We start from the raw sequence: 21,329 nt of genomic DNA on the forward strand, positions 1-21,329 counted from the left end.
GCAAGCATGCGGAGAGCAGCAGTTACTTTTTAATTAGTTGAATAACCAAGTTTTTGAGCCCTATCGCGAGATTGCACAAAAAAAGAGTCGTGTTGCATAACTGCCTCCTTGACTCTTTCGTACGATCTACAACTCATTCTGAATCTGCGTCGAAATGTAGCTTCATCTTCGACGGGATCTTCGCGAAAGTAATCTCGCTGAAGATTCTCTTCTCCGAGATGACGAAAGTTCTCCTTGTTTCTTTTACGTTGTCGCTTCTTGGAGACATTGGTATCCTCTTCTTCATCAAGCTCCAACAATAAATCAAACAAAGCATCGTTTTGTCTCTTTCTTTGGATGAACCATTGAAGTGCAGCCATTGTAGTATTGTGATCCATGTTGATTTTAAAATTCAGGAGTAAAATTAATTTTATTTTAGAAAGTCCACTAAAAAAACGGACTTTCCAAATCATTTTTTTCTGAAAAAAAGTATAAATTTTAGAAAGTCTGATGAAAAATCCGCTAAGAATGCTCTGATACATCTCCTCCGTTGGGAAGCGATACTTGATAACATATTTTCTGTTGTTGATAATGCAGGCCATGGTTAGATTTTCAAAATTCCAAATAGTACGCCACTTGTGCATGGTTGTGATATAATCACTAATAAAATGGTCAAATCAATAAGTCGATTAGAACCAAAACGGCCAAAAGAAGTCTGCTTTATTAAAGGTTATATTTTGTATTGTATTTATACTGTTTGTATGATAATTGATTATCCTTAATTTGGGACTGAGTGTGCATACACTAGCTAATCGGTTGAGTGGATTAAGATACACAAGAACTGGGTACATGATCAGGGCACAGACCTCGTCTACCATTGGTATTGATGCAGATGTCAATTTGTGACTATGTGATGGTCTGATTTTTAACATGTTTAAATTAAGATAGAAGACATCCATCGAAGCTGCGGATAAAACTGTGATTGAAAGATATAGCTATACATGATATTAATACTTGCTCTTTTAAGGCATAACTAGTGTAAGAAGGGATGAATAATGCTGTGTATACAACATTGCCCCCCACCAGATGAGACCATCGCATAAACTTGAGTAAGTTTGCATTAGCGTTTGCATAGTATATTCGTTTCAAGTTTTGTTGAGTATTCAAGTACTTAATCGCTTATACATAAACTGTAACTTTAGTTTGTTATGGATAATAAGATCGATCATGTAAGTCAATAAAAAAACCTTTTGTAAAAACCCAGTGGGAGAAAAATAAATGTATAGGCAAAAAAAGACTGTTATGATCGTTGAGATCTTGTAACTAGACCACGACGTTGGGCCTTAGATTTGTTGTAATGGTGTCTATTACGAACAGATATATTACGCTTGTTGACTGTATCTGGTAAGCGAGTATTTTCTTTGACTGCTTGGGTTGCGTTTCTTCTAGCCCAGTAATCATGAATGGGTTTAAGAGAGTCAAATGCTTCGACTCTTTCCCATGTATTATAGCGTTCTTGGTCATCATAACCACGCCAATGCACATAGTATTCAACATTGTCACCACTACCACGATGGTTAACAATTGCTTGTACTTCGTAATGCCTCTGATCTAATTCATTTTGGGATCGTGTGTCACCCGCTTGGATCAATTTGATCTGATGTGTAGGTACGTCTCTAGATAATAGAGCACCTGTTAAATCTTCGAGGATGTATGCACCACTACGAGACCAGCCTTTCACAATAAAGGGTCCAATATATCTAGGGTGCATCTTTGAAGTACGATTGACATTAACAATCATTACCTTAGAATGAATTGGATACTTGTCATCAAGTATGTTATGCGATTTAAGATATTTCTTATGATCTAAAGCTTGTTGATCCTTGATGTGTTTATGCAGTGAAGGGACTACAGTTTCTTTCACATACTTTAATTGTTCATTAATGCGCTTGTGATCATTTCTTTCAAATGTCAAAGATGGTTTATCTTTGGTATAGTCAGCCAAATGATTGGGTTGTCTATAGAACATGGCAGTAAATGCGCAAGATTTATGCAAATGTTTGTATTGTACATTGACTCCATATTGCACGAGATCCACATAGAGATCCCATGACTCAGGGTCATTTGCATCTGCAGCAATGGCTTTGATAATGGATTGTTTGCAAACACCCATATATCTTTCACAGACGGAGTTTCCTACAGGATTGTAAGGTAATGACAAGCGTCGGTCAATGCCAGTCATCTCTACAAGTTGCGAAATAATCTCGTTTGTGAATTCACTACCCCGGTCATGGTTTATAATGCGACTAAAGCCAAAGAGCGTCCAAATGGACAACAATTCGCGTGCAATAGTATACGCACTTTTGTCAGGGATTGCTCGTAGAATTACGAAGCGTGAAAACATGTCTACGACTAAGAGAAGGAAGTTATTTCCTCGAGAAGATGTTACATTAAATGTACCCAGATCAATGCAAATATGATCGAATACGCCATCTGGTAATACATGCCTAGGTGGATGGTAACCTACACGATGGATAGTGTGTTGTGATGTTTTGATAATAGAGTTATATAATAAGATGATATAGAGACAAAGGTAGATACTTTGAGACTGTTCTATACAATTTTTATTATATAACTCTATTATCAAAACATCACATTTTTTACTTTGAGACTGTTCTATACAATTTTATTGTTGTTCTTTTTGATTATAAATTATTCTAGCATATTTATACATGAAGAGATGTCGGAGTAAGTAGTAGTAGAGTTCATGCAAATGACTGAGTCTCTATTATCATAGACTACTTTAAATTAATTAAATAATGTAAATTATGGACTTCGGTTATACGTCTTGATCTATTAAAAGATCCATTGTCTTATTCAGTACAAGAGGTTCTTTTATGTCTATTTCTGATGTAAATTGATTATGATGTATTTTAGTATGTAAATGAAGACTTATTTAATGTCAGATCATCACAAGTCTGTGATTCGATTTTTTGTTTGAGTTGGGAAATTTGTTGTTTGCATTTGCGTGATTTTGTAAATAGTCGTTTGGTTCATACTTGTAAGACAGAAAGACAATTGCAAGAAAAACCAAAAAGCTATTTTTGCTAAAAAAAACCTAAACAATTGCTAAATATTCTATACAACTCAATATACTCTTTTTAGATGAGTCTCATCTCAAACTCTTAGGAGTGCATCAACGTATTGCATTGTGCAAACTTTTTTTTGTTTTTAATAAGAAACGTTATTAGTATTATTGTACTTGTAAAAAAAAAATAAGTAATTTTTTTGCTCATAAAGCTACTATGATTGTCGCAGTACTTGTCGCCTCATAACTTTTATTGTTGACAAAACGAACAAGTTTGTTCCCCACAAACAAGAAAAATAATGATTTTGAATGATATGACTTGCTTTCTAGAAAAATAAAATAAAAGTTGTTGACATTTCGAACAACATTGGCAAAAAAGTTACTTTTTCTTGTTTGTTTTGCGAACAATATTAGTAAAGTCAAACAACTAATCTGCCATAGTGTAACATAACGTAACTGGTCCTCAAATGAGTGGAAGAGTGTCGTTTTTACAGACGAGATGTAGATCAATCTTTGGGGATCAGATGGTGCAACATACACTTGGTTACAGCAAGGGTTTAAAGCGAAACCCCATAACTACAAGCTATTGCCCAAGCATGGAGGTGGCTCTCTGATGATGTGGGGGTGCATGACATCTTCCGGAGTAGGATATGCCTCTCGAGTGCTTCAAAAGACAATGGATACCGATTGCTATTTGGAGATTCTAGGGTCGTCATACCTAGATACATTGCAGTATTATAGTATGGATCCACAAAAAACTATCTTTCAACAAGACAACGACCCAAAACACAAAGCAAAGGCTACCATTTCTTGGCTTAAAGCCCACAAAGTCCACTTTATTGCTGACTGGCCACCTAACAGTCCTGACTTGAACCCAATAGAGCATCTTTGGAAACAGTTAAAGTACAGACTAGCCGGATATGATACAAAACCAAAAAATCTGGACGAATTGTGGTCAAGGGTCGAAAAAGAATGGTACAAATTTCGCAAAGGCGACATGGAGGCATACTATAGCAGCATGCCTCAACGTATAGAAGCAGTCATCAAAGCAAAGGGCGGTTATACTAAATTTTGAGTATCTCAAATAAAGAATAAATTTTGGTGAAACACAAATATTCTCTCTTTTAAGAATGAAGCGCTGTTATTGGAAGCATTTAGAGGCAATTAGCAGTGTGGTTCTTCTTGTCAATGCTTAATTAATCTATGTGCTAAGTTTCAGAAGGATCGACGGAGTTTTTGTAGAGAAGAGTAAAAAACAGGTTTTATGGGACACTTAATGTAACCACTGTATTTTTTATGTAGGTCATACAACATTGGCAAGTATTTTTAAGAGCACCAAGTGTAGAACACTTGAGAAAGATGTAGGGCACTTGAACTGCGCGCAAATGACGGGAGAAATCTGGCAGTTCATGTTCATAGCATCGTGGACAGTTGTGTTTTTTTATAAGTACACGCCATGGATGAAAAATAGACATCGCTCACACTCAAATAACAAAAGTCAGTCGCTGGACAATTGAAATTGATGTTATTGACAAATCAAAATTAATTTTGTATTTTCTCGATTATTTTTTAGTTGCTTGGAAATAAGCAATTCGTGTGATCTCTTATTGTTTTCTCTTTTTTTTCTTTCCTTTTTTTTCAGTTGTAATTCTCTTGCCCTGAAAATGTTAGCTTTAGGTCAAGCTTCCTGCCTTGTCCTTGGATACAAACCCAATGATTCAGAAGAGAGAAAAAATGCAAAAGAACATCTAGAAAAAAATGGCTTAATTGCAGTACACGTACGTAATCATGATCCTTTTCAACCGGTGGCCATTGGTATCAATGTACACGAGCGACATCCCTTCAAATTCATAAGTTATCCCGATTCTCCAACAATGCCACCTACAGATTTACCTGATAACATTGATGATCACGATGGCAACGACAACAACGGCAATAACGACGATAGCAACAGCAGCATCTATAAAAATAATAATAGCAACAGCAGTAACAAAGACAGGTCAGAAAAACGGAAGCTTTATGACACGGTTATACCATTCTGCAAGGATCGTCTGCGGAACCTAATGAAAGAAATTGCCACCGATGAAAATCCTTTGAATGACAATTGTTATTCCAAACAATTCTGTTGTGAACATATATGAATTCATATGCATAGATCAATAAATGATGATCATGGCAAAAAACCAGATCACATCTATGGCAATTGCAATGGATCTATAGTCACTGACATTCACTCATTCTACTAGAAGTACTACATCATCTTCATAGTCAGAGATTATGAACCTAGTGACTCTGTTATTATTAATGGCCCTCATAAAGTGATAGTTAGAGCTGACAAATACATTAGCATTGGCATTTGACAAATATGTAATAGTTTATTCAGGTTCAGGTCAGATCATGTACTATTGGCTGAGCTGACAACTTCCTCTAAAGGCATTTCTCTTAATTGCTCCTGATCTAACAAATCAATCCGTAGTCAAGAAGCTAACCCAAAACAATATTTTGACCGAGAAGAAAAAGTATAAATACCTTGACATTTTATAGCAATTGAAAGATAACATTTTCTTGGAGAAATAAAAACCTATACAAGTTCTAACGGACTTTCTCTGTGTTCTTACCTTTTCTCTTATTGAATATCTACTCTCTCTTCATCTCACAACAAATTCCTAACTGCAGAAGATCAATACCAACTAATGTGTAGTGTGTTCCCGCGTCTTAAAAATCATTTTAGCGTAAATCAACTTCAGTATTGGATTGGACAAGCAAAGGTCTGGGGAGAATCAGCACGCTCACAAAAAAAGCAGCGAAAACCTGGACGAAACTTATGGATAGTTGATGAACAGCTAAGGGATAAAATCACTTCACAAAATTTTGGGTTTCCATATTTTTACAATTTATTCTGTAGCGTTCGCGACGGATACTTCCGACTCGGTTAAGGCATACTGGAGATATTTACAACATGATACGAAATACATAACAATTGGATACACACGTATATCGCCAACTGACGAAACAAAAGAATTACAAGTACATTTATTACAGTTAATGGTGAACAAACTATACTCCCCCGGAGAGTGCGAAGAAGTATTTGTGAGCCCAATTTTCACAATAAACCAACCAATATTAGAAAGAGACTCGCCAAAGCAGGATGATTTACTGCTGCATTTAAAAGAATCCCATGGCGATACCTCAGGTACATTAAGGTTCAGTATAATAGCTATAATAATTGAAGATCTCTTACAGATTTAGTTGCACGCGTCCATTTCAGCCAAAAACCTTTCCGCCTTGTCATCATTGACTACGCTGGGCTTTAAATGTCACCAAATGATATTGGGATTTTTTGGAGTAAGTCGAAAAGGATACTGATTGCAGCAAGTTTTTTCATGCTAGTTAATTTGAATACTAGACAATGCAGCAATATTGAGGAAGTTCTTGTAGACCATGGCTCTTCGTTTGAGATCTTATTACGTTTTGATCTTTTGAGGAATATGGATCTTGAAACGTTAAACGATCAAAGTAATTTTTTTTCGTGCTAATGGTTTGTCTAATAAAAAACGAAAAAGAAGTTGTTTATCGCAAGTTTATTTTCCCTTTTTTTAGAAAAAAAGTAAAGTGCTTACGCCGCAGTAGTCCAATTTGATGCTGTAATGACAGATTAATCTTTGAGAGATTTGAAAAGAATACAATTAGGTCGCTCTCATGGAAAAGATGGCGTATGCTATTTTGAATGAGAGCAACCATTTTTCGATGCAATGGCTACTTTTCATCTATGGCGTGTACTTATAAAAAAACACAACTGTCCACGATGCTATGAACATGAACTGCCAGATTTCTCCCGTCATTTGCGCGCAGTTCAAGTGCCCTACATCTTTCTCAAGTGTTCTACACTTGGTGCTCTTAAAAATACTTGCCAATGTTGTATGACCTACATAAAAAATATATATATAAAATAATGTTAAAATTGTTTGTTGCTGATCTGATTGTAGCTTACCTTTTTCTTAATCATCGTGTTATTGGCTTCTGGTGTGGTTGTCGATGCCATTACATAGACTCCTTGTTTCGACATTTATCTCAGCACCTGTCAGAATGCAAAACAAAGCCTTTGAAGTGACTTTTCTCCATACTTTTGCAGGCTTCTGTAATTCTTTTTGATAAAGCGTCTTCCTGCAGAAACCTATGGCGCTTAACCTTACTCTTTGCCACTGCCCAGAATTGTTCTATTGGGTTAAGCTCAGGAGAGTAAGTAGGAAGATACACACATCTGTATCCTCGATATTTAATATACTTCTTTATGTTTTCATGCGTGTGAATGGGTGCATTATTCATGACTATATAATGGCCTTTCATATGCAAATGCTTGTCCATTTCATCGAGAGTCGTTTCTAAGAAACTGATGTAGTGGCCTGTGACAGTTCCTGAGCTTATATATCCATCAGCTTTTCTCTTCTTAACAGGTCTTGGTTTTTTCACGCTAACTGCAATAAAACCTGAAACGGAGATAGCGCCAAATATAGACGTTGTATTTGCTCTCGTAGTGGGTCTGGTAACAATGGCACGAGAACCTTTTTTGGACCAAGCTCGTGAGCGTTTCATATTAATATCAAACGCAGACTCGTCAAGAAACATGCAATTCGTCAGGAAATTCATGTCGGTATTCTCCCATTTGCAAACCCAATCGTGTCGTTCCTCAATCTTTGCTGAACTGTTTCTCTCAATAGAATGAAAATCTGCTTTCTTCAACGAAAAACTACATTCACTTCTCATAAAGCTATAGACAGTGCTGCGTGAGACTTTAAGGTCATGAAATTGCGTTGATAAATGCTCGGTCACTTCAACAACAGTAGCAGAGGGATTAGCATCAATGAAGTTGATAACAGTCGTTTTATGCTCTTCGGTTAAGATGCACTTACGACCTACTTTTTTACAACTCTCAAAAATACTATCAGGACACACATTATACTGGTTAACCCATCTCTGCGCTGTTCGAATGTGAATACCCAACTACTCCGCTGCAGCTGACGCACTCATGCACTTTTCGATCTTCAGATAAAAAAACCTAGCTTTATCCTGAACAGTATAACGCACATAGTCTCGTTTCGTGTTTGCTTCCTTCATACGGATATCTTTGTCTTTTGTCTTTTCTATCGACATTGGGCAAGTCAGAGATGGTTTACTGGAGGCCGTAGTTTTCAAGTACTCAGTATGTGTAGCAATTATCTCAACAATAAATTCATTCTGATCAACAATGTAGCCCATAGGCTCAGGGCCGTCATTCTCATCAACAACCCTTCCATGCCCATCTTCATATAAAAGTATTGTACTCATGTTAAATTGTAAAGTATTGATGAAAAAAAAAAAAAAAACTACCACTCTTCAATTTATATTTTTCTCCAGTGCCAAGATTTACGACATGACTTCTAAGCAGGCGACATGGTTTCTAAAAATAACGATTTCTATTTCTGAAAATATGAAATTAATTTTGGTTGGCCAGCGACATCGGTTTTGTTTGGCTGCGACATTGCTTGTTGGAAGCACTGTATAATGGTGATTGTAATTGTGACTGTGTAACGTAGCAAAGAATGAAATTGTGGCGGAAAATTAAAGTGTCTTAAAGCGCCTGCTTTCACTGTACAGCCGACGAAAAAAGGTTGGCTGAATAAAAAAACAATTAGTCAGTTTGAAATGAAAATGGGTCATAATTTTGAAAATGGGTCACCAATAAAGAAATGTAATGTATGCTTTTTATTTTGTTTCCTATAATCCTTTTTCGCAATTCAAACATCTCTGCCAGAACGTCAAGGAATGCTTTATCTAATTCTCGCAATCTTCTCTGCTGATGTGAATTGATGCTTTGCGAATACGATCAGAGATTTTTTTATTCTGCCTGGCAGAAGAGGGATTGCTATTTACAACGGTCTTCAGCTTAGACCAAAACTCTTCGATCGGATTTAAAAAAGGAGACTAAGGTGACAAAAAGAAAGATTTATAACCACGTTGCCCAACCCAATCCTCAATAAGTGCAGCCTTGTGAATGGATGCATTGTCAAGAACTAGATAATTGTAGCTCATGTTAGCCGCATCCAGTGTTATGAGGACTTACTCTATGTATTCAGGGAAGTCACTGCTGGTAGTACCATTTCTCTTGGAGGCCTGAGCTTTTTCGCCAATTCGAGTTCGTTTTCCACTCCTAGCAGTAAGTACAACTTCTTTTCTGGATAATGTGATTAAACCATTTTTACAAATAGCACCCAGGATGCTGACATTTGCTCCCTTCGTTTTAACATCAATTTTTGCAAGTTATTCCAGCCTCAGATCATCCATATGAGCGATGCATGCTCCTGTTAAAGCCAGCTTCATCCAAGAACACATATTCATTCATAAAGTCTACGTTCTGGCTAACCCAGTATGCTACCGCATCTCTTCTTTTGGCAACAGTTTCATCCGTGTTTCTCTCATAATATCTAGGAATGATACGCTTGTAGGTTAGGCGACACTTTTTCTTCATGTGATTCTCCACTGATCTAAGGGTGATCTGTATATCTCTGAATTTTTTGACCGGTGGTTTGCAACAGCTTCGACTGTCAATGTTGGCTCATTAGCTAGCAGCTCAAAGATAGATACAGTATATTCGTCTTTGAGTATTGCGGGTCCTCCCTTTCCTTCTTTGATTGTGATAGAATCAGGGAATCTTTTCTCAGCTATTTCGCTTGTCATTTGATTCCACTGCTTGAGTTTACGAGCAGCTGTTGACTTTGAGAGCCCTATCTTTCTACTCGCTTCACTGATAGACATGTTCTCAAACTCTTGCAACAAATTGGTCAAATAGACTACCTTTGCTTCGTTCTTGGCAATGTATGATTCCCTTCCCTTCTTCACTATATCAAGGGAGGCACTATGGCGGATTAGTTGTTTGACTTTACTAATATTGTTCGCAAAACAAACAAGAAAAAGTAACTTTTTTGCCAATGTTGTTCGAAATGTCAACAACTTTTATTTTATTTTTCTAGAAAGCAAGTCATATCATTCAAAATCATTAGTTTTCTTGTTTGTGGGGAACAAACTTGTTCGTTTTGTCAACAATAAAAGTTATGAGGCGACAAGTACTGCGACAATCATAGTAGCTTTATGAGCAAAAAAATTACTTATTTTTTTTTTACAAGTACAATAATACTAATAACGTTTCTTATTAAAAACAAAAAAAAAGTTTGCACAATGCAATACGTTGATGCACTCCTAAGAGTTTGAGATGAGACTCATCTAAAAAGAGTATATTGAGTTGTATAGAATATTTAGCAATTGTTTAGGTTTTTTTTAGCAAAAATAGCTTTTTGGTTTTTCTTGCAATTGTCTTTCTGTCTTACAAGTATGAACCAAACGACTATTTACAAAATCACGCAAATGCAAACAACAAATTTCCCAACTCGAACAAAAAATCGAATCACAGACTCAAATACTTAAGGGATTGATGCATTTATTAGCACCCTCTTTTGCCTAAAGTGATAGTAATGAGATCAACAGTGAAGTTCTTGAAGCAGCTCAACAAGGTAAAAAAACAAGCTATTTCTCTAAGATATGTATAAACTTTTATTTCTTCCTGAAAAATGCAGCAAGAGAAGGCGGTGTTGCCAACTCTCTTAATCTAAACTTGATGGGCTATTGAGGCATTCCTAGAGTACTTGAGGAAGCAACAAAAGCATTCGGCTCTCATGGATAATATAGATATGTTACGCCACGGTTGCGTTTGCTTGCCCTGATCAATTTATTCAAGAAAGAAAAAATATCACTGATCTCTTAATTGATGATAAAGTGAATGAGAATGACTACGGGATCCTCAGAACAATCGCCAAAAATACCCACGATGAAATGGAGTTAGAGCTGCTGAAAGCTTTGAAGAAGAATGACAAAGCAACTGTGTTGCCTTTATGGTCTGAAGTGTCTTCTGCTCTAATCGCAAAATACACATTTAAGCTTGAAAGCAATGCAGCTACTCATGGCTTTCCTCTTCAAAGATGTCAGCATTCCTGGGCAGCCGGTCTATTGCTCTTCGAAACACACAAGCACAGAAGTAATAGAACAAGAAATAAGGCTTCTGTTGTTGAAAGAGAGAATAACTCAAGGATCAGGTATAACAAACGCAAAACATGCATTCAATGAAACTTTGAAATGCCTAAGATGAATCAAAACTATACAGTGAAAACCAAGTTAGTGTTGAATCTCTTCGAAATGAAAAGCCTTCTTTAGAGTACGCAAGCCTATATTGTGGTGATGAATTTGAGGATTCTGAAGATGAAATCTTTTCGGAATGGAAAACAACTGTCGTCCTTGTTCTCCTTCTCCACCTTTTCCCTCTTCTCAACCTAAGAAAAGGGTCAAACACAATGAAGACAAAAGCCAATCAGCCAAGTCTAAGTGTACAAGAAGAAGTAACAAAAAATAGTCACGACCTTAAATAATAAAACAATTTTTTTTCCATTACCTTCTCTTAAAACGTTTGTATTATAGATAAAGTCCACAGCTCCTGAATTCAACCTACATCCAGAAGCTTAAACTCTCTGAAATCTTATGATTGCATAACATCGACTCATAGGCTTACTCATCTTAAGAAGTAGACAGTACTTCCAGCGCTTTTTTAACAATCTGAAGAATTGCTGCGCTCCTCTTTGATTGGTATGGAAGAACGCATTTTCCGCAGTAGTTTCTTTTTCTCTAGCATAGCCATAGACAGAAATTGATATACTACTGGGCCTTTATATAGATAAAAAACAAAAGTCGAAACCAGAGTTAGAGTGTAAGTAAACATATAAGAGCTACTTGTTTCTTTTTGTTCCAAGTTTTGACATGGAATGTCACATCGCCTGGTCCCGGTACTGGTGAGTGTTGTTTGGAAAGAGTTTAGACATTGCCTTGTTCTAGTTTAATTAGTTTGTTTGTTCTATATGCTTAGATGAGATTAGTCTGCTTTCATTCAAAGTCAAAGTATGTTTAATCTATAAATTGTTCTATTTTTGCTACTTGAAAGCTAACATAGCGCCTTTTTTTTTTAGATTCTAGAACAAGTTCTTGCTGTCTCTTGATTTATAGTAAGTTTGATATATTATTACACACTTTCAATATACTCAAAACTAACTTTTTTTTTCTCAAAAAAGAATGCCCTTTTAAAGGAATTGACTATTTATCCGTACAAGACATGCACTTTGTCAGGTAAGTTTGATGGATAGCAAGATGGTGGTTTTTTCTTTTTTATTATTAGAAAAAAACCATATACTACATACAAATTATCTTCTGTGTCTATCGGCGTTGTCTCAATTCCGAATGACAAAGCGAATTGCTCATTTAACACTCTTGCCTCGCTTTTATATTTTTGTTTTTATTAGATTCAAGTAGTGCTTCTTTTCTTTTACTATTTCTCAATAAAAGTATCGTTTTTTTCCATTTATAATAAGCGTCTAATTTCTAGTAATCCTAAAAAAATAAGTGACATTACGAACAATGTTGGTAACTAAAGCACCAAAAAACTTGGTTGTTTTGTAGCCAAAGTTGTTCCAGAAGTAAACAAGTAATTGCTGTTTTGTTGCTAGTATTGTTCGAAAAGCGAACAATAAATTTAGTTGTTTTGTTACTAAAGTTGTTCGAAAAGCGTACAAATAATTTGGTAACATTTCGAACAACTTTGTACATTGAAAAATTGATGCCAGCTATTTCTCAAACAACCATTTTGCTGTAAAAATTGGTAACTTTGCGAACAAAAATTGTACGTTTTGTAACTAACTTTTCCGCCATAGCGTTGGTTTCTTCTTTGTTGACAATGATTGATTGAACACCAAAACTTTCTGATCGATCTTGAATGGATTTTCTTTGTTGTTGACCAATTTCTTGCTGAGGAATTCGTCTACCATATCAAATGCGCAATTCAGTCTCTCTTGTAAATCAATAGCAAATTCTTGAGGTGGTGACTTGTAATGATCAAAGACTAGATTTTCTTTTGCTGTGACCAGAGGAGTGCGTGGATGTTCACCATGTACCAAAAAGAAAATTGTGAAGCTTGTACTGGAATGAATCGTGTTGTTATAAACGAATTGAATCAATCTGAGATGCTTGTTCCATTCTTGCTTGATTGAGTCTTGAGCCGTATACGTGAGTATCAATCTTCTTAATGTAGCCATGAAACGTTCCACTATTCCATTCGATTGAGGGTGATAAGCAGGAGTGTATAAATTCTTTGAGCCAAGTAATTCTGTGAGTTGAGCGTGGAAAAGACTTGAGAAGGGAGGTCCATTGTTTTGTAAAAGTTCTTCAGGAATACCATGCTTGAGGATAAACTTACTGTGAGATACTTTTGCTACTTCTTCACTGCTAGTTGATGTTACCGGATACAATTCAACAAATTTTGTATATGTGTCGATCACCACCAAAATATACTTGTGCTTCTTGTCGTCTAGAGCCGCTTCAAATAATGGTCCTCAAAAATCAATAGCCACTCGTTGAAAAGGATGTTCACCATTAGTTTGACCAATAAGTTCACGATTACTTGGTTTTGCGCCTTTGACTTCTTGACAATGCTTGCAGTTGTAACAGTATTTCTTGATTTCTTGATCCATTTCTTTCCACCAGAATTTGTGTTGTTTGATTTTACCTTTTGTTTTGATATATCCAAAATGTCCAGCGTATTCAGAGTTGTGAAATTCCTTGATAATTTCTTGCTTGAGTGTTTGAGGGACAACCAAATGTAATGTATTTCTTGTAACATCACGACTGTTCTTCACCACCTTGTAGACCATGTTATTCTTCACCTTGAATGTTGTCTTGTCCTTGATATTTCTTTTGAGTTCTTGAATTTCTGCATCATTGTTTCGTTCATTTTGCCAGTTGATTTCTTGTAATGCTTGCACTGTAGCTGGTAACGGATGTCGCGAGAGAGCGTCGGCTGCTTGATTAGTTTTACCTGGAACATAAATCACCTTGAAGTCATAGGATTGTAGAAACATACACCACCGCCATATTCTTGCTTGTTTGTCTTCTTTAGTCTTGAGCACCCATTGGAGACTTGAATGGTCAATATACACCCGAAAAGTACCACATTCAAGAAATTGTTTGAACTTCTTGATTCCAAAGACTACTGCGAGACATTCTAATTCTTGTGCTGAGTAATTCTTCTCGGCAGGTGTTAATGATCTTGATGCATATGCTAATGGATATGGAGTATTTTCATAACGTTGACATAGAATCACTGCTATACCCGCTTTTGTTGCTGCATCACAGTGTAATTCGAAAGGCAATGAAAAATCTGGTTACTTGAGCGTTGGTAATAGGCATAGATTTTTTTTTAGTGCTTCGAAAGCTTGTTGTTGTTTTTCGGTCCAGATAAAGTCTTGATCCTTCTTCTTTAGTAATCTGAGAGGTTCTGCTTTGATTTGATATTGAGAAATGAATCTTTAATATACGCCTGCCATTCCAAGAAAACGTTCGACTTCTGTTAAGCAAGTTGGAGTTGTGTATTCTACAATAGGTTTAATCTTGTCTGGATTTCCTTGAATACCTTTGTCTGAAATGAGGAACCCCAAATATTTGATCTTGTTTAACATTCATTGACACTTTGATAATTTGATTGACAAGTTGGCATAACGTAAGCAATCCATCACCAGTCGAATTTGCTTGATATGTTCATCCACATCAGAAGAAAAAATAGTCAAACCGTCCGAATATGCTATAGCTTTAGAGAAACGATAAACACCAAGCACCTTATCCATGATATGTTGGAATACCATTGGCGCATTTTGAAGTCCCATGCACATCACGTTGAAAACATAGAATCCTGATTTTGTTACCAATGCTGTCACTATGGCGGAAAAGTTAATTACAAAACGTGCAATTTTTGTTCGCAAAGTTACCAATTTTTACAGCAAAATGGTTGTTTGAGAAATAGCTGGCATCAATTTTTCAATGTACAAAGTTGTTCGAAATGTTACCAAATTATTTGTACGCTTTTCGAACAACTTTAGTAACAAAACAACTAAATTTATTGTTCGCTTTTCGAACAATACTAGCAACAAAACAGCAATTACTTGTTTACTTCTGGAACAACTTTGGCTACAAAACAACCAAGTTTTTTGGTGCTTTAGTTACCAACATTGTTCGTAATGTCACTTATTTTTTTAGGATTACTAGAAATTAGACGCTTATTATAAATGGAAAAAAACGATACTTTTATTGAGAAATAGTAAAAGAAAAGAAGCACTACTTGAATCTAATAAAAACAAAAATATAAAAGCGAGGCAAGAGTGTTAAATGAGCAATTCGCTTTGTCATTCGGAATTGAGACAACGCCGATAGACACAGAAGATAATTTGTATGTAGTATATGGTTTTTTCTAATAATAAAAAAGAAAAAACCACCATCTTGCTATCCATCAAACTTACCTGACAAAGTGCATGTCTTGTACGGATAAATAGTCAATTCCTTTAAAAGGGCATTCTTTTTTGAGAAAAAAAAAGTTAGTTTTGAGTATATTGAAAGTGTGTAATAATATATCAAACTTACTATAAATCAAGAGACAGCAAGAACTTGTTCTAGAATCTAAAAAAAAAAGGCGCTATGTTAGCTTTCAAGTAGCAAAAATAGAACAATTTATAGATTAAACATACTTTGATTTTAAATGAAAGCAGACTAATCTCATCTAAACATATAGAACAAACAAACTAATTAAATTAGAACAAGGCAATGTCAAAACTCTTTTCCAAAGCAACACTCACCAGTACCGGGACCAGGCGATGTGACATTCCATGTCAAAACTTGGAACAAAAAGAAACAAGTAGCTCTTATATGTTTACTTACACTCTAACTCTGGTTTCGACTTTTGTTTTTTATCTATATAAAGGCCCAGTAGTATATCAATTTCTGTCTATGGCTATGCTAGAGAAAAAGAAACTACTGCGGAAAATGCGTTCTTCCATACCAATCAAAGAGGAGCGCAGCAATTCTTCAGATTGTTAAAAAAGCGCTGGAAGTACTGTCTACTTCTTAAGATGAGTAAGCCTATGAGTCGATGTTATGCAATCATAAGATTTCAGAGAGTTTAAGCTTCTGGATGTAGGTTGAATTCAGGAGCTGTGGACTTTATCTATAATACAAACGTTTTAAGAGAAGGTAATGGAAAAAAAATTGTTTTATTATTTAAGGTCGTGACTATTTTTTGTTACTTCTTCTTGTACACTTAGACTTGGCTGATTGGCTTTTGTCTTCATTGTGTTTGACCCTTTTCTTAGGTTGAGAAGAGGGAAAAGGTGGAGAAGGAGAACAAGGACGACAGTTGTTTTCCATTCCGAAAAGATTTCATCTTCAGAATCCTCAAATTCATCACCACAATATAGGCTTGCGTACTCTAAAGAAGGCTTTTCATTTCGAAGAGATTCAACACTAACTTGGTTTTCACTGTATAGTTTTGATTCATCTTAGGCATTTCAAAGTTTCATTGAATGCATGTTTTGCGTTTGTTATACCTGATCCTTGAGTTATTCTCTCTTTCAACAACAGAAGCCTTATTTCTTGTTCTATTACTTCTGTGCTTGTGTGTTTCGAAGAGCAATAGACCGGCTGCCCAGGAATGCTGACATCTTTGAAGAGGAAAGCCATGAGTAGCTGCATTGCTTTCAAGCTTAAATGTGTATTTTGCGATTAGAGCAGAAGGCACTTCAGACCATAAAGGCAACACAGTTGCTTTGTCATTCTTCTTCAAAGCTTTCAGCAGCTCTAACTCCATTTCATCGTGGGTATTTTTGGCGATTGTTCTGAGGATCCCGTAGTCATTCTCATTCACTTTATCATCAATTAAGAGATCAGTGATATTTTTTCTTTCTTGAATAAATTGATCAGGGCAAGCAAACGCAACCGTGGCGTAACATATCTATATTATCCATGAGAGCCGAATGCTTTTGTTGCTTCCTCAAGTACTCTAGGAATGCCTCAATAGCCCATCAAGTTTAGATTAAGAGAGTTGGCAACACCGCCTTCTCTTGCTGCATTTTTCAGGAAGAAATAAAAGTTTATACATATCTTAGAGAAATAGCTTGTTTTTTTACCTTGTTGAGCTGCTTCAAGAACTTCACTGTTGATCTCATTACTATCACTTTAGGCAAAAGAGGGTGCTAATAAATGCATCAATCCCTTAAGTATTTGAGTCTGTGATTCGATTTTTTGTTCGAGTTGGGAAATTTGTTGTTTGCATTTGCGTGATTTTGTAAATAGTCGTTTGGTTCATACTTGTAAGACAGAAAGACAATTGCAAGAAAAACCAAAAAGCTATTTTTGCTAAAAAAAACCTAAACAATTGCTAAATATTCTATACAACTCAATATACTCTTTTTAGATGAGTCTCATCTCAAACTCTTAGGAGTGCATCAACGTATTGCATTGTGCAAACTTTTTTTTTGTTTTTAATAAGAAACGTTATTAGTATTATTGTACTTGTAAAAAAAAAAATAAAGAATTCTTCTTGCTCATAAAGCTACTATTATTGTCGCAGTACTTGTCGCCTCATAACTTTTATTGTTGACAAAACGAACAAGTTTGTTCCCCACAAACAATAAAATTAATGATTTTGAATGATATGACTTGCTTTCTAGAAAAATAAAATAAAAGTTGTTGACATTTCGAACAACATTAGCAAAAAAGTTACTTTTTCTTGTTTGTTTTGCGAACAATATTAGTAAAGTCAAACAACTAATCCGCCATAGTGATAAGGTCAATCTGGAAACGAGATTTGTACCACTAAATTTTTTAGAACAAATATGCTTGTTTATTTAATATTACGTATTCACCAATACAGCTTTGTTCGATTGTAGCAGATTGTTCTACTATGGTTTAGAGTAACAAATAATTCAGTAAAATGTGATGAAAAAAATACTAAAAAATTTGCACCTTTAGTTTCTTTGTATCGTCTTTCCTTTTGCGTTTCGTTCTCATCATTGGCTGCGACAATTATTCCTTTACCTTGATGTCAACCCATATGCTACTTTAGCTGCCTATGTCTATCAAATCACTATCCTTGTCTGATTTGAACTGATTTCCTGTTTATATTAGCTTTTGTATATAGCTAGTGCTTAAATTGTGGCTGTGTCTTTCAGTGTCTGTAACGCTATCTTCTTTTTCGCTTGCTGTTTCCCTTTGAAATCAATCCATGATACTGGTACATACCTATCGCTTGCTTTGGCAATTGCTGTTTCCTTTTTTCTATTTCAAGTTTAGAAGAACTTTATTTTGGTGATTCTTTGACTATAGGGCTTCTTTTTTGTGGTATTTATGTACCGGCAACATTTTTATTAGGTGCTACTGCTTTGAAAATTTTATGTCCAAGCGTTTGTCCATCTGTGTTGATGCTGATCGTTAATTGTGTAGTGATGCTCTTGCATTCAATAGATCTATGTCTTTTGTCTTGTCTATCAACTGAGGTAGAGAAAACTTTGCTGTATCCTCTTGTCACTCAAGTATTTGATGGTTACCAAATGAAGACCCATAGATGATATTAATAATGAGGTATGCATAGTGGTATTATGAGCCATAAAGTAACTTATTCAATAGGTGAGGGAAATTGTCTGGTGATTGACATAAGGGTTTTGATGATGTACTACTTCAGTATACTGATCATATAGAAGCGCATTTTTTTCTTCAGTTGATATGGTATACGTACAACAATAGATTTAAATTGCTTCAAAAAAAGGTAAGCTACCAAATTAAACCGGGATGTGCTTACTCATTGCGTTTTCTATTCTGGTCTGATGCTTCTTAAAAAGTAACACACCTTCACTTAAGCTGCTTCGAGAAAACATCACTATTGTTTATGAATGCATATAAACTTCAGGTTTCGTATGTGTCCTATTATCGGGAAGAATGTCTACCAGTCTGTATATTATGTAGTCATATACTATACCATACAATGCTAAATTGCGTCTATCATATAACTACTGTAATGAATGTATCTGAGTGAGCTTTTTTGCTATAAACCAATGCGATTGATTCAAATAGAAAGTTTGCTTGGTCAACCAAATACCGAATGCATAAATAAAAAAGTCTGTTGACCGTTGGTATGAGAGTTGCTTCATACTAATGTCAACCAGAGGTTTATTTAGTGAAATCAGTTCGCATGGAGTCACTGGTAACAACCAGGAAGGCAAAACTGCTAGGCGTGATATTTTGCTCACTTTCAAAAAACTAGAAACCCAAAAAATTGTCAAAATCGTCATTTAACGGACGAATGCCTACTGTCAAAGCGCATGTATTTGCAGAGTTGCACTGAAAAATCTCATTTTGTTTCCTAAAAAACACATATGGCAATTGGGCAACTGATGTCTTAATTGATACACTTTTGTAATATAAAACCAGTTACAAAAAAAAAAAATACGACGCAAAAAGGCTAACCCATAAAGTATAATTAAATGTAAAAAATTTTTTTTTAAAAAAATTTTGAAAAATAATTTAATTAAAAAATTAATTGTAAAAATTTTAATAAAAATTTTAAAAAAAAATTTTTTAATAAATTAATCTGGCAATTTTGTTAATTTATTAAAAATCTGGTAAAAAAAAAAATTTTAGCTTGTACCTCAAATTGTTTTTAAAAACAAAAATTTTTTTTAAAAAATATTATTTTTTTTGTACAGTTTTCGACTAAAAACAATTTTTACAAATGTTTTTAAAAAAAATTTTGTTTATTTTTTAAGTTGTTTTTTGTAATTTATGTTATTACTATTGTTGTTTTTACAATATTTTTGGTAATCTTCTTTTATTTTTTTATTTTTACGCAAATTGGCAGATTTGTATGTCGGCATACATAATTTTTGCATTTATCTAATTTTGGGCAGTTTTAATTTAACACAAGCAGACCATTTTTTTTCTGTTTCATATGAAAGTTTGAAGTGTCAGTCAAATGGTTATCAATCAACTTTTGAGATATGGGAATTGTTCTAAAGTATCAGTGGGCAGAAAACGTCCGTTGGTAATTTGCTTAAAGATTGTTTGAGTGCTTACCTGCGATAAACTTTGATGGTATGGTCTTCTTAATCACAACAATTCGCATATAAAGATATTTATTCTTGTCTTCAAATGCTTGAGGCGAGGATATGGGTCAATCGATGGCATCAAGTAAAATCTGTAAAATATAATGAAAATACCACAAGAATTGATTTATAAAGGAAGCGGACCCAGTTTTTTTGTTATGTCCACACCACAATGGTTTTGTTTCCAAGACTAATTGGAGATTTACCTATCAAATGTCGCTGGATAAAAATTAGAGGGATAGTATTGTGAGATTAAATCATGTCTGTATTTGAAATCAATAAAATGATCTCTTTTCTCTTATAAATATTTGTGATACGACCATCAGTTTTTACATGGTGAGGCTTTTAGCCCTATATTTATAATTAAGAGGTCAAACAGTAATACATTTTTATCACAAGCCAAACGAGTCCGCAGAGCATCTACACCTAATCTAACTTTCAACTTTTACTTCGACGAGTCACAACTTTTATCGTTCGAAGAAATTGCAAACCGTATACGACAACGTCCTCGTAGAAACTCGACTAGCTCAACTTCGACCACTTCCACCTACCACACAGCAGCTATCAACTTCATGTCAGGTTCACAAATCTCATTCAACAGGAATTCATCCAACGATTCCCCAACATCAGCGGCCGAGATACCATTCCCTGGTACATGTTACAATGCTTCCGACTTTCATATTTATTTGATGAATAAAAATGCTAGGACCGTTCCTAGTAATCGATACGATCACAAACAAAGTATGCGAGTATGGCTGACAGATTTCGAACATCATGCAAAACTTCATGGAGTCAGTAACTTGGATTTATGTGCACGATATATTGCCAGCTATATGCCTCAAGATATCCAGAACTGGCTATCACGACGAGCTCCACCAATTTTGGTCAAATGGACTCTCATGAAAGAAGCTTTGATTGGTAGATTTGGTATTTCAGAGGAAATCGACAATAAGCGACGTCTCAAAGAACTCAAAAAATGTCGTAAAGATCCTCATGAACCTATTCGATTACATGCTACAAAATTTGAGTATTTATCAAGTTTGATCGCTGAAAAATCTACTGAAGATTCAAAAATTACTATGCTCATTCAGTCTTTGGATAAGACAGAGACCAGACTTTCATTGATAGCTTTACAGGCAGCACTTGATCTCAAAACTTTGGATGAAGTTATCAATGAAGCAATGGAAGTTGAAGACAAAGCCAGACTTCAAGAACAC

General features: G+C 35.2%; 5 protein-coding genes across 5 annotated transcripts; 3 read left to right on the top strand and 2 right to left on the bottom strand.

The window, feature by feature from the left end:
• Nucleotides 1-4,731: 4,731 nt before the first annotated feature.
• On the top strand, nucleotides 4,732-5,208 carry B0P05DRAFT_590841 (uncharacterized protein; the record flags this gene model as incomplete). The annotated part of the gene is made up of 1 exon (XM_051582849.1): nucleotides 4,732-5,208. One exon carries the CDS (start codon nucleotides 4,732-4,734, stop codon nucleotides 5,206-5,208), a length of 477 nt encoding a protein of 158 aa, XP_051431106.1.
• An 820-nt stretch (nucleotides 5,209-6,028) lies between these two features.
• Nucleotides 6,029-6,316, top strand: B0P05DRAFT_477864 (uncharacterized protein; the record flags this gene model as incomplete). The annotated part of the gene is made up of 1 exon (XM_051574987.1): nucleotides 6,029-6,316. A coding segment is annotated over one exon (288 nt), but the record flags the coding sequence as incomplete, so codon positions are not given.
• Nucleotides 6,317-8,068: 1,752 nt separating this feature from the next.
• On the bottom strand, nucleotides 8,069-8,392 carry B0P05DRAFT_574784 (uncharacterized protein; the record flags this gene model as incomplete). The annotated part of the gene is made up of 1 exon (XM_051581593.1): nucleotides 8,069-8,392. One exon carries the CDS (start codon nucleotides 8,390-8,392, stop codon nucleotides 8,069-8,071), a length of 324 nt encoding a protein of 107 aa, XP_051431108.1.
• A 989-nt stretch (nucleotides 8,393-9,381) lies between these two features.
• On the bottom strand, nucleotides 9,382-9,877 carry B0P05DRAFT_624858 (uncharacterized protein). Its single transcript, XM_051583463.1, has one exon. The coding sequence runs from the start codon at nucleotides 9,857-9,859 to the stop codon at nucleotides 9,569-9,571; it is 291 nt and encodes a 96-aa protein (XP_051431109.1). The 5' UTR covers nucleotides 9,860-9,877; the 3' UTR covers nucleotides 9,382-9,568.
• A 10,978-nt stretch (nucleotides 9,878-20,855) lies between these two features.
• Nucleotides 20,856-21,089, top strand: B0P05DRAFT_452744 (uncharacterized protein; the record flags this gene model as incomplete). Its single annotated transcript, XM_051573900.1, has 1 exon — nucleotides 20,856-21,089. A coding segment is annotated over one exon (234 nt), but the record flags the coding sequence as incomplete, so codon positions are not given.
• Nucleotides 21,090-21,329: the final 240 nt, after the last annotated feature.

The sequence above is a fragment of the Gilbertella persicaria genome, assembly GCF_025201335.1.
Source record: "Gilbertella persicaria strain CBS 190.32 chromosome Unknown B0P05scaffold_49, whole genome shotgun sequence".
In the NCBI taxonomy this organism is placed as follows: Eukaryota; Fungi; Mucoromycota; class Mucoromycetes; order Mucorales; family Choanephoraceae; genus Gilbertella; species Gilbertella persicaria.